We start from the raw sequence: 11,737 nt of genomic DNA, 5'->3' as shown, positions 1-11,737 counted from the left end.
ACAAAACCAAATAATTCCTTCAGTTTCAATTGGGCCTTCCAACATTGTTTGCACTAACAATGCTACAATGCTAGGGTCCTAAATATGCCCTGGTGCAAGATGCTACCTAGGATGCTGCCAGACCTGCCAGACGCAAACAAGCAGATCTTTAAGTTCTAAAAGCCAGGCCAGCCCTCGCTACTACAAATAAGACTCCAGTCACCAGATGCGACTGTTACCATATGGATTATCAGTCCTGAGTCATACAGGGCTGAAATCCTGACCTGAGTCGGTGTCTGACCCTCAGGGGTCTGCAATTCAGGCTCTGAAAGTCTTGTTGCACAAACTTAATGAATTCAAATAGAGGTTATTTTCATCCGGGCCAAAGTTCTGCTGGTGCTCAAAGTGAGGATGATGACGTTTTAACCATCATTTTCAAACTCAATCTCAATCTCATCTCATAGTGCCCCAACCAGGTCTGTTTTTTTCCAAGTTCTTTCTGGCACCTCAGGTCAAAGGCCTCAGCTCTCCAGCGTTCAGGTTTTGCAGAAGTTCAACTTGACTAAAAGGTCTACAGATCTTATTTACTCAGTCGAACGTCACCTTTCTGTTACCATCACTTTTATTGATGTATAGCCTACATGTATATAGATATTTATTTTTTATTAAAAGAAATTCAACCTTTCCTGTAAAACTCTATTCACTGTGACCACCTCCAAATATGTGATGTATTGGTTATTATGCTGATATAAGCCTGTATTTATCATATGTGACAAATTTAAGAGCTTTTCCTTCCCTCTCCTTTCCGTTTGTTGTCTCCCCTCATCTTAAAATAAGACCTGCCTTCTTGGCATTCAGTTGATGTATGGTAAGTATATTGTATATCGCATTATAAATATATAATCATAGTTAAAATATATATATATATACACATTTATTTATATAAATGATACACTATGTAAATATAGTTTACATATATATATATATATATATGATTATATATTTATAACAGATCATATGATGATATAATATATAAGTAGTTATTCCTTTAAGTCGCCATATGTGTTGATTGTGTTTTATTACTTATCATGCAGCTATTTGCTCACTCAAGTTTAAAGAGTTTCAGTTGGGAGGGTAATAATCCGTATAAGATACAATGCAATAAACCAGTAGCTCCAAACCTTGTGGGCTTGTGACAAGTTCATAAAAAAGAAGGACCAACTTTAATTTCATTTAAATAACCATTCAAAAAGGGCGTTTTATTCACTATAAAGGCCTTTAACTGTTGTCCGTTGCAGAGGTGGTCTGAACAACCAGTCGAGAAGTAAAGAATATGATTCCTCACCTCAACACTGTCCATGTTTGATGATGCATATGGCCAAGCCGGATTACTGACTGAGACAGGAGGACAGTATTTATTTTAACATTAGAGGACCAACAATACAGTAAATGTACTGTACACACACTAAATACACAGATGACTCACATCACTTGTTACATCATTGTTGTACCTACAAAGCCTTTACCGTTGGTTAATAAGACAACAACTATATTTCATTTGAATGAATGCAAACTTGTGAATGATCACACTTGCTTCAGCTACGCTAAGTTAGATTTTTTTATTTGTTCTTCAGAGCAGGCTCTATTAATGTGCGAACGCTCTTATGCATTATCAAGCATTCTGTCCAAAACAGCGGTTTAACCTATCAGCAAATGCCTTTAAACCAGAGCTGAAAAGACATCAGCACATCTTCAACACAGGATGAGTAAAAGCCTGGCTGTGCAACACAAGGACAGAATAATTGTATTAAGAGTCTGTTATTTTATGCTATCACCTGGCATGTGGTCAGCAATAAGTTTACAGTAAAACCTATAGAAGGAGAGCAGAACAAGAAAACCATGTGGCTAAAATTATACATAAGATACTTTCATTTGAAAAAAATGTACAAAGAATATCCTCTGAAGGTAAGGTAAAGGACTTTTATTCTGAAATGGTTTCATAGCAAACAAGTGTTGAATTCTAAGGCCCGACTATGTGCCTTTAAACAGCCGACTGACTGAAGAATTTAGTATATTTTTCTGATTCTATTGTCAGACAGAATCTGTATAAAATTGTGATATAATTGCAGCTCATAAATGCTACTTTCCTCCATGAAATCATGTGTTCATGCTGCAAAGACCATAAACACAAATACAGATCAATGACAGCAGTGGTATTCTGTGATCAGCTATCACAGAGAGCTGCAGGGGACAGAAGATTGGCTCCTTAAAATCATTTCCACACAGAACGTACAGACACAAAAAGTCCCAGGGCGAGTTTTTTTTTTTATCCGGGGACAAGACAAATATGTATCACTTCTATTGACGTATTACTGATTATATACCATCTCAGAACTTTCCAAAGACAACCAAACTGTGTTGTTTTGGAAAGTTACTCCAACATGAGACCAAAATCTTGCGTGTAAACTCTGGTACGGTGTTTTGGAAGGGCAAAATTGGAGGGAAGAGACGTGTCTATATGAACTATATGTGTGAGTGTGTAGTGTTTGACCAGAGTGAGGATGAGCCGATGTCATCCGAGCCCCCTCACGTCTATCTCTTCTACAGATGAAATGTGGTAAACTCTCATTTTATGTCCCCTCATTATAAAAAAAGCTTGATTTGCAATTGTTTACAGTGAAATTTCAGCAGTCTGTCAAACATGGAGGTTAAGTGTGCTGCTGAGAAGTTTTAGCCTTTTCCACTTCTATTTCTTTTTACTAAGTAACAACAATGCAATGAGGACCAAATAAATAACATAAAGGAATATAAAGGGATCTCTCTCTCATTTCAGATGGCAATACTCATTAGTGTGTGGGCTAGAGTTATATAGACAACACATGTCATGCCTGAATAGACACATTCACTGGACAAGCATTTATACCCACAAACAAACCAAATAATTTTAAAGTGCCACCCGGGTGTCTGCTCTTCCAGCAGTGTGGCTTCAAGGTGAACATGGTTTCACATGAATTACTGTGTACTGGCCGCCTGGTCCTAGAAGAAGGACGTGTCTGATGAAAAGGCCCCTGCCAGCCTGAACTCCTCCCTCATTAGCACACAGAATAGGCGCTGAGGCAGAGCTTTGGAGTACGGTGCTGGCCGAGGGACACATGTACGCAGCAAGATCTCCCGACCCGCTGGAGAAGGGAAGTCAGGCACTTTATTGCTTCCTCCGGTCAGCTTCCTGTCACGGCCAAAGTCTTCGTCCAGTGGTGCCAGTAGGGCGGCCTGAGGGGGGAGCGGAGGGGACATGTTACTCATCAGGAATGAAAAGGGAGACAGCTAAGATTCTAAAAATGGGTGCATGTAAAAGTGCAGCCTGATACACCAGTTAAAGAGCAAAACAAATATTATCTTTAACACCATAAACTAGGGCATCTGTTTTTCTAATTTAGACTTTAATTTGAAATATTTCCAGTGATGGATAACTAAACATTGGGAGCTCTAATGTAGTGAAGCTCTAGTATTTCTTGAAAGAAAACGGTGTATGTGGGATTGAGTCAAAATAAAATACTTGTATTTAGTCTACTCTCTTTGATGTGAATAAACAGAATATTACAAACACGTGTCAGTAGAATGCAATACAATCCAACAGCACCACAAACTACAGCATCCAGAAAACTAACAAAGTTAAATCAACATCTCTGAAACTGTTCCAACAGGGCTTGAGCCTGCTTATACTAAAGAAGAAATATTATTGGCAAGTATGGAATTTAAAGCAAGGTTTTCTTTTTAGACGAGTCTCAATGGATTTTTAGCTGCAAATGAATAAACAAGAAAATATTTGGCCAATTGTACCAGGAGGTGTCCTCATCAACAATGGAAATAAAGTAGCAGTGTCATGAGCTATGGAGAGAGAAGAAATAAAACTCTGTTTTGTTGTGGATGTAGAAAAAAGATCTCAACTGAATAACTGAGTATATAGAGAGGAAACCTGCTGAGAGGAGACTGCATTTGGTTCCTCTGCAGCTTCTAATAGTGGCACCAAGAACATGAATAAAGAATTCTCCTCAATTACAAGCACAGAAGACTTGGGATAATATGGTTCATTATGGTCAACCACATCACCGCACAGAAAGATGCATGCATCTACTCGTGGACTAGAGGCTCGTGCCCATGACGGTGCAGGATGCAAACCTTAATGGGTTCCTACTCTGCTGAGCTGTAGCGTTAGCTAGCTTAGTTCTGCTAGGTGAGCTGGCAGATTATAGCTGCACACTTCATTTCTGATAGGATAGACAGAAAATAGTTCACACATGAAACTGCTCACAACAAGGTCTGTGGATTATCTTCAATAACCAGGTCATGATTTCTGGAAAGAGACAATGCTGTTGAGTTTTTTTGTGTTTCTTTTAGTTTGAGCACCACAAGCCGAGTGCCATTTACCCACAACCAATATGTATTTTTTTAATTAGTCCCTTTAAATAACGTCCAAATGATTTCAACACAATCTTGGTAGCATTCTTGGAAGAGGTAAGAAATACAGTGGAAAAGATTATCTCTAAAAGCATTCCAATGAACATTAAGTCTTTTATTTTAGGGCAGTATCCAGAAGAATACAATTTATTATACGGAAACAAATAATGATAGATCTTCGTTTTTTGCTGGCACTAAAAAATAGCAGCTCAAGTATAAAAAAGGGGAAAGATGCTTCTAAGTCTTCCTCAAGATGTCTACTCACCCAGTGTATCAAGGAAAAAGGATGTGTTTGAAAAGGTTTGGGGAGCATTCATTGATTTGGTGAAGTGTTTGGACTCGATAGATGTTTTTTCATCCAACAGTTTTTTTTTATTACTAATAAGGACAAACATTAGAAAATTGGTATTTTGGTCCATTTGAGCGAGAGCACTGTAGACGGCAGCAGCTAAATGTGCATCAGAGCAAGCTGCACTGGCATTGAGGTCTACTAAAAGTGCTTGTTTCTGCTACTGACTATTATTTTAAGTGTGACATCATTATAGAAAGAGTCTCACTCAAGGTGGAAACATGTTTGTTCTGTTGAAGTTCAGAAAGCATATATAGCTTAAAGGATTCCCAATGCCATGGCTGAAAATATAGCTGATTTTGACAATGTGGAGGAGGTCTTTGACTGTTAATGTCCGCCTGTATTCCGGAGGCTGGTGAACCAGCTGCAGCAAGGCCGCAAAGCTCTGGAGCCTGCTGGTGTTCCTTTGGTAGCTGTGGGACCGGTTGGTGCCCCATATCCAGATTCACAACGAGATTTCTCCGGGAGAGAGACTTGTTTCACACTAACAAGCAAGCTAAGGGTAAAGAACAATATATCTATTTCTCTGTAGGGTTCTTTGCATAATGTTGTCAGACACTTACATTAACAATCTAAGCCTGTCAGCGGCAACAACAAGCACTTTTAGTCGATGTAACGTTACATTGACGCTGTGCAATTCAGCCCTCGCAGGTCCAGTATTGAGGAAAAATGCTACCATCTGTAGCGTTCTGCCTCAATCCTGCACCAATTTCAGAAATTGTTGTCTCCATGAGCCTCTTAAGATAAACAAAAAACATGATAAAACTGGGTCCACATTAAAACAATACCGAAGTTACGCTTTAAGACATCCACAACCTCACTTACTGGACTTTTGAAGCTGTGCACTGTGGGTTCTGGCTGGACAGATACTGCTGTAGTTTAACAGTCTGCTAACAGTAGAGATCTTAATGGGTTCTCTTGGTTACTGGTTTTGAAGATCAGATCCACAACCTGAGACAGGCTTGGCCCAAATCATATTCAGTCTACTTTGATCTGACTCTCTTTGGGTCACATGGGATTGGGCCCTGGTTATTTTTTACGTTGGGTACGGTTAGGTTTCCAACTTGTCCGTTTCAGATTGAGTCCAAAATCTACGAGTTGTGAAGACATCTTTCAGCCTTTCACTTGAATGTGTGAATTATATATTATATATTATATATATACATATTATATATTATTTCTTATATGTGCAGGATATGAGTCAGTGATCAGATACCTGGATCAGGTGTGTACATACCACATTAACCCAGTTATATAATAATTCAACTAGCATGGGCTGAAAGGAAACTATGGTTTATTACAACGTGGTTTTGTTTTCATGGCTCTGGCCATAAAGGAAGTCAAACTTATTGTGTGCTGTAATAAACCGTAGACTGCCTGTTACCAGGATATGATTTTTCCATGCACAAACACATACTAAGAAAACATACAAATAACCTGATAACAGCAAGGTTACCAGCATGCAGGTAAGATACTCAGTGTCTACCTCAGACCTAATGCATTCTACTGTAAGTGAAGATGAAACTCCACGGGTCCAGGCTTCCCCAGAGGAGGAAGGAAACAGGGAAGCTGAATACATATACCAAGAAAAGGGATGAATAACAATGGGCCTCATGCAGGAACTGATAGAAGAACTAATTTTCTCTTTATTTTTGTTTATACCCATTGATTTCTGGGATTCACCGATGTTTCGTTATTGTTGCCCTTCTCTTAGGTAAGAGAACATTTAACCAGAGAACACTCTTAACAAGATAAGAAAAAAAATCATGTTTTCACAGTCCACTTATTGTCAAACGCAAGCAAACATCTGTTTTTTTTCAATCAAATTTAGAGTATTTTAAGTGATTATAATGGTTGGATTATTAAAGAAATACTATTGGTCCATGGATCCCAATTCAGACTATAAAAACCTTTGGATGATATTGTGTGTGTTCAGCTTCTCAATGGCTAACATGCTGCTCTCTGATGCTCTTTGATTTTCCTGTAACAGCAATACTGACACTCATGTTGCCAAAGTATCTGCACACAGCAAAACACCTGCTCCTAATGGTGTTCAGGGGGCGTTTCCCATGCTATTAATAATCAATCGGACTCAAGCCTCCAATTTATGATCAAGTGGGATTCATCTCTCAGCACACATGGTAAGAGCATGTTTAAATTAGTTGAGAATGTTTTTGGTGCATCTGTAGTTGACGTTAAAGAGAAATTAAAGAGAATGTTGCTGCATGAGGCCCAATGTGTAGTGGCTTTAGGTTCTCTGGTTCTGTGTGCTTCTTACTAAAATAGATCTACTATTGTGGTAGGAGTGTTAACCAGGAAGAGTGCCAAGACACAAAGTAGCTGAGCTGGATCTACAGGAAATCAAACAGGAGCAACAAGACTAAAACTACTACAGGTATAATATTTTTGCTGTGCAAACCTCCATGTCACCAAAAACGCCTTGCTTTTAGAGCAGATCACATGGGAGAAATATGAGAGGAAATTAAGATAAAATACAGACATTTCTGTTAAGATTTGTTGGGTGTGGGTGTGTTTGCAACTGAACTGCAGGTGGTGGAGGACTTGCTTGTAGGGTTTTTTTTATCTCCTATGAACGGTTATGTGTGGTATACAGTACACATCTTAAAGATTAACATTTACTGTATGTATGTTTGTATGTTCAATCAACAGTAGGGTTCATGCTTTTATTGTGAACAGGTGTCTCTTTAAAGCTGCGTTCATTGTTTCTGACCACAGGAGAAACCGTCAGCTCAACATTGACATATAATCACCTTAAGTTGATGTAGCAAATGTGTTGCATTGCATCTACACATTCAGGGCACACAGAGCAACATGAGCACTCAGTTGGTGTTTGTCTCAACCTGTTTAATCTCTCCTTACAGCTCTGTTTTGGCTCTACCAACTCCGAAGAAACATATCTGTTTCTTCAGATGTTCCCATTTATTTTCGAGCAAGTGTCTTACTTTAGCCCACAGCCTTTTCACTGAAAACAGCTGCTCGAAACGAGATGGGTGAAAGTAAAGTCTACCAGCTGCAACAACAAAATAATAAGGTAGAAGATGCTCTGTAGAGCTGAGTGGAGCTAATTTTCTGTGAGCTCATCACCGTGTAGTTTACAGACGGTGATCGGCTCTAGTGTTAACATCCCAAAAAATTTTGGACATAAGGTTTAAGAGAAATAACAGGTAAAGGCAACCACTTAAGCTGAAACAGACCTTAGACAAACTACGGCCAAATAAATACGGATTTGCACAGAGTAAATATGGAAAGCTGTCAAGCAACCTAGGCAACAATATTACAATTTGTGAATGTTCCAATAGGAGCTAAAAATTTGTCAAATGAATGAAAATGGTTTCCTCGCAGTGCAAACAGACTTCTTGAGCCCATCATATCTGCTCATTTGCATATTTCTGTGTGTGTGTATGTGTGTGTGTGCTGTTGAAATGTTAGTGAGGGGCAGCTGAGGGGTAGAGGTATACTGGTAGTTACAGGTACACTGGTAGTTAAAGCTATACTGGTAGTTACCTCGTCACTGGTGAAGTCAGCCAGCTTGACGTGAGCAGCAGGGGAAGAAACAACACAAAAATACAGTCGAATGTAGGAAACGTAGATGAAAAAAAAGAAGAAGCACGTTTGGCATGTTTGCTTGGCTGCCCATTACCTCACAAGCATTCACATATGTATGTATCGTAATGCAAAGGAGTTGCATCACAATATCAAAGCTCGACTCAGAGGAGACAAGTTGTGGCAACTGAAATGTGCAGAAAATAAAGGATGTGTTGCTCCTGGCATTCTTGGTTTCTTTTTTTAATGAAATAATTAGCTAAGAATCAGAACAAGGAATCAATAAGAGCTGGAATGAGAATTATCTAAATAAATTCACTATTTGGTTCCCAAAGAAAACGCATCCTAAATTCTCTCAGTTTCAATCACGTAACTTTCAGACCCGCCCTACCTAGCATTCAAGAAGCCCGCGACACCGTGGGAGCCTTGATATTTAGGGGGACTCTGGAGCGGTCTTCAGCTGATGCAGGATATTGCGCTCAGGCACAATCCAAATGTCGGAGGAGAGGAGTTAAGGGGAACTCCCTATAACAATGTGCTTATAAAAAAATGGCCTTTTTACAGTTGTTTGTTTGACTTTGTGAGGGATGTGAGAATATCAGATGGAAAACACTTTCTGCAGTAAAAAATGAAACCTGCTCTCTTTTACAGTGCGTCATGTCCACAAGCGAGATCCACCAAAGCCACGGCGGATGACTCAGTCCAAACGATGGTGAAATCCAATGTGAGGCTTGTGTATTGCACGGATATGTACGTATATATATCAAATAAGAGTGGGGGTATGATATTTCAAAGATCTTTATAATGTCTTTAAAGTGATACTGATTCACTGATCGGATCGATGCATCACTATATTCATGCTAGCCGCATGTGAATGAATTTGAACGTCCTGTGGCATCAGTAAGCGGTCTCATGGTGTGCTAGCTGCAGCCAGATCAAGTCTCAGTCCTGTCTCTGCACAGTCAGCGGTGTGATGCCACCAAACCGTTGGCTGGCAGACAGGCATGAAGAACTGAAGCAGCCTGTTGGTGTCATTAGCTCCCAATGTTACCTCCATTTCCAAACTTGAAATTAAACCTACTATGTAAAACATATGGCGACTGACAATACCTGGTCTGGTCACACGGTAAGATTACTACCATGTCCACATCATGAGAGACCACCCCTCTGTCGAACTATGTCACAGGCAGCAGGAGAGTGAGGCTGCTTACCCTCTGAGCGTTGACAAACAGCCTGTGGATGATGCTGCCTGCCGGCCCCTGGCCAGCTCCAATCACCACCACCTCTGGTTCCTCCAGCAGGGAGCTCACAAACCTGGAGGAAGACATCAGAAGTTGGTCACAGAAGAGCCCCGTCCCCAGCCTCCAATGTCACTGCTACTCCCAGCAAATAGGTCAGTGCAACTAACTAGTACACATGGAGGAAAGCCACCCCTGCACTAGTTGACAAATGCTCTTTCATTCCAATCATATCCACATGTAGGCCATTATGAACACCGATCCCAGTTCCCTCCACAGGCCCAACATACAACAACACAATACAAACAATACTTGAAGTTCTGTAAAAACACATTGCTCCACATTTTCTGACAACTGATATATTTGAGTTCTGGACATCTCTGACTACTGTTTTGAAGCTAAGTAGGTAAGACTTAACTCTAGGTTAGCAAACATAATGTTATCTCACTATAATTCACTTAAAATGTGTGCCATATATTCCATCTCTGACTGACATGATGCTCAAATAAAACACAGTGTAACTTACTTCTCAAGCTCTTCTGCATCCTCTTCCTTCCTGCCCTCACAACTGGCAAACTTGGCCTTGAGGGAGCGAGCTCTGGTGATGGCCGTCTCCATGGCCATCAACTGGTTGATGAAATCCTACAGGTAGAGAAAGGTCACACACCCACACACATGGCGTCAGAACAGACGATGGAGGAAGTTCATATTAGACAGGCTTCTGCTCCATTGGATTCACATTTGTTTGCTGTACATTTGTGTCAGCAATATTATAGTTTTAGTTCACTATACTTAAAGTAACAGTGTGTAACATGTAGGGAGTAATAATATAATTATAATATAATATGAATAACTATATTTTCATTAATGTATTATCACCTATATGTATATGTACATCACTGGCCAAAAGTTTTGAGAATTACACAAATATTAATTTTCACAAAGTCTGCTGCCTCAGTTTTTATGATGGCAATTTGCATATACTCCAGAATGTTGTGAAGAGTGATCAGATGAATTGCAATTAATTGCAAAGTACCTCTTTGCCATGAAAATGAACTTAATCCTCCATTGGACTGCTGAGGACTGGGGTAAAGTCATTTTCTCTGATGAATCCCCTTTCTGATTGTTTGGGGCAACCGGAAAAAAGCTTGTCCGGAGAAGAAAGGGTGAGCGCTACCATCAGTCCTGTGTCATGCCAACAGTAAAGTATCCTGAGACCATTCATGTGTGGGGTTGCTTCTCAGCCAAGGGAGTGGGCTCACTCACAATTTTGCCTAAGAACACAGCCATGAATAAAGAATGGTACCAAAACATCCTCCGAGAGCAACTTCTCCCAACCAGCCAAGAACAGTTTGGTGATGAACAATGCCTTTTCCAGCATGATGGTGCACCTTGCCATAAGGCAAAAGTGATAATTAAGTGGCTCGGGGAACAAAACGTCAAAATTTTGGGTCCATGGCCAGGAAACTCCCCAGACCTTAATCCCATTGAGAACTTGTGGTCAATCATTACATTACATTACAGTCATTTAGCAGACGCTTTTATCCAAAGCGACTTACCATCAGTAGTATATTACATATCATTCACCCATTCACACACTGATGACAGGCTACCATGCAAGGTGCCACCGTCAGACTCTAACTAACATTCATGCAACATCCAGTCCACACCGATGGCAAGCCTTCGGGAGCAACTTGGGGTTAAGTGTCTTGCCTAAGGACACATCGACTGCCGAAGCCGGGTATCGAACCACCGACCCTCTGATTGGAGAGCTACCTTGCTCTCCACTACGCCACAGCCGCCCAATCCTCAAGAGGCGGGCCGACAAACAAAAATCCACAAATTCTGACAAACTCCAAGCATTGATTATGCAAGAATGGGCTGCCATCAGTCAGGATGTGGCCCAGAAGTTAATTGACAGCATGCCAGGGCGAATTGCAGAGGTCTTGAAAAAGAAGTGTCAACACTGCAAATATTGACTCTTTGCATAAACTTAATGTTTTGTCAATAAAAGCCTTTGACACTTATGAAATGCTTGTAATTATACTTCAGTATACCATAGTAACATCTGACAAAAAGATCTAAAAACACTGATGCAGCAAACTTTGTGAAAAACAATACTTGTGTCATTCTAAAAACTTTTGGCCAC

General features: G+C 40.1%; 1 protein-coding gene across 3 annotated transcripts in view; it reads right to left on the bottom strand.

Moving 5' to 3' along the window:
* Positions 1–2,741: 2,741 nt before the first annotated feature.
* The window catches only part of rab3gap1 (RAB3 GTPase activating protein subunit 1), a 30,847-nt gene continuing 21,851 nt past the window's right edge, over positions 2,742–11,737 (bottom strand). For all 3 annotated transcript variants that reach the window (XM_054601306.1, XM_054601304.1, XM_054601305.1), the window contains exons 23-25: positions 10,115–10,230; positions 9,562–9,664; positions 2,742–3,249 (exon numbers count right to left, since the gene is read on the bottom strand). In XM_054601306.1, coding sequence (XP_054457281.1) covers positions 3,016–3,249; positions 9,562–9,664; positions 10,115–10,230 — 453 coding nt within the window. In that variant the 3' untranslated portion in view covers positions 2,742–3,015. The remainder of the gene's footprint in view (positions 3,250–9,561; positions 9,665–10,114; positions 10,231–11,737) is intronic.

The sequence above is a fragment of the Anoplopoma fimbria genome, chromosome 7 (assembly GCF_027596085.1).
Source record: "Anoplopoma fimbria isolate UVic2021 breed Golden Eagle Sablefish chromosome 7, Afim_UVic_2022, whole genome shotgun sequence".
Taxonomy (NCBI): Eukaryota; Metazoa; Chordata; class Actinopteri; order Perciformes; family Anoplopomatidae; genus Anoplopoma; species Anoplopoma fimbria.
This window is presented reverse-complemented; position numbering and strand designations above follow the sequence as displayed.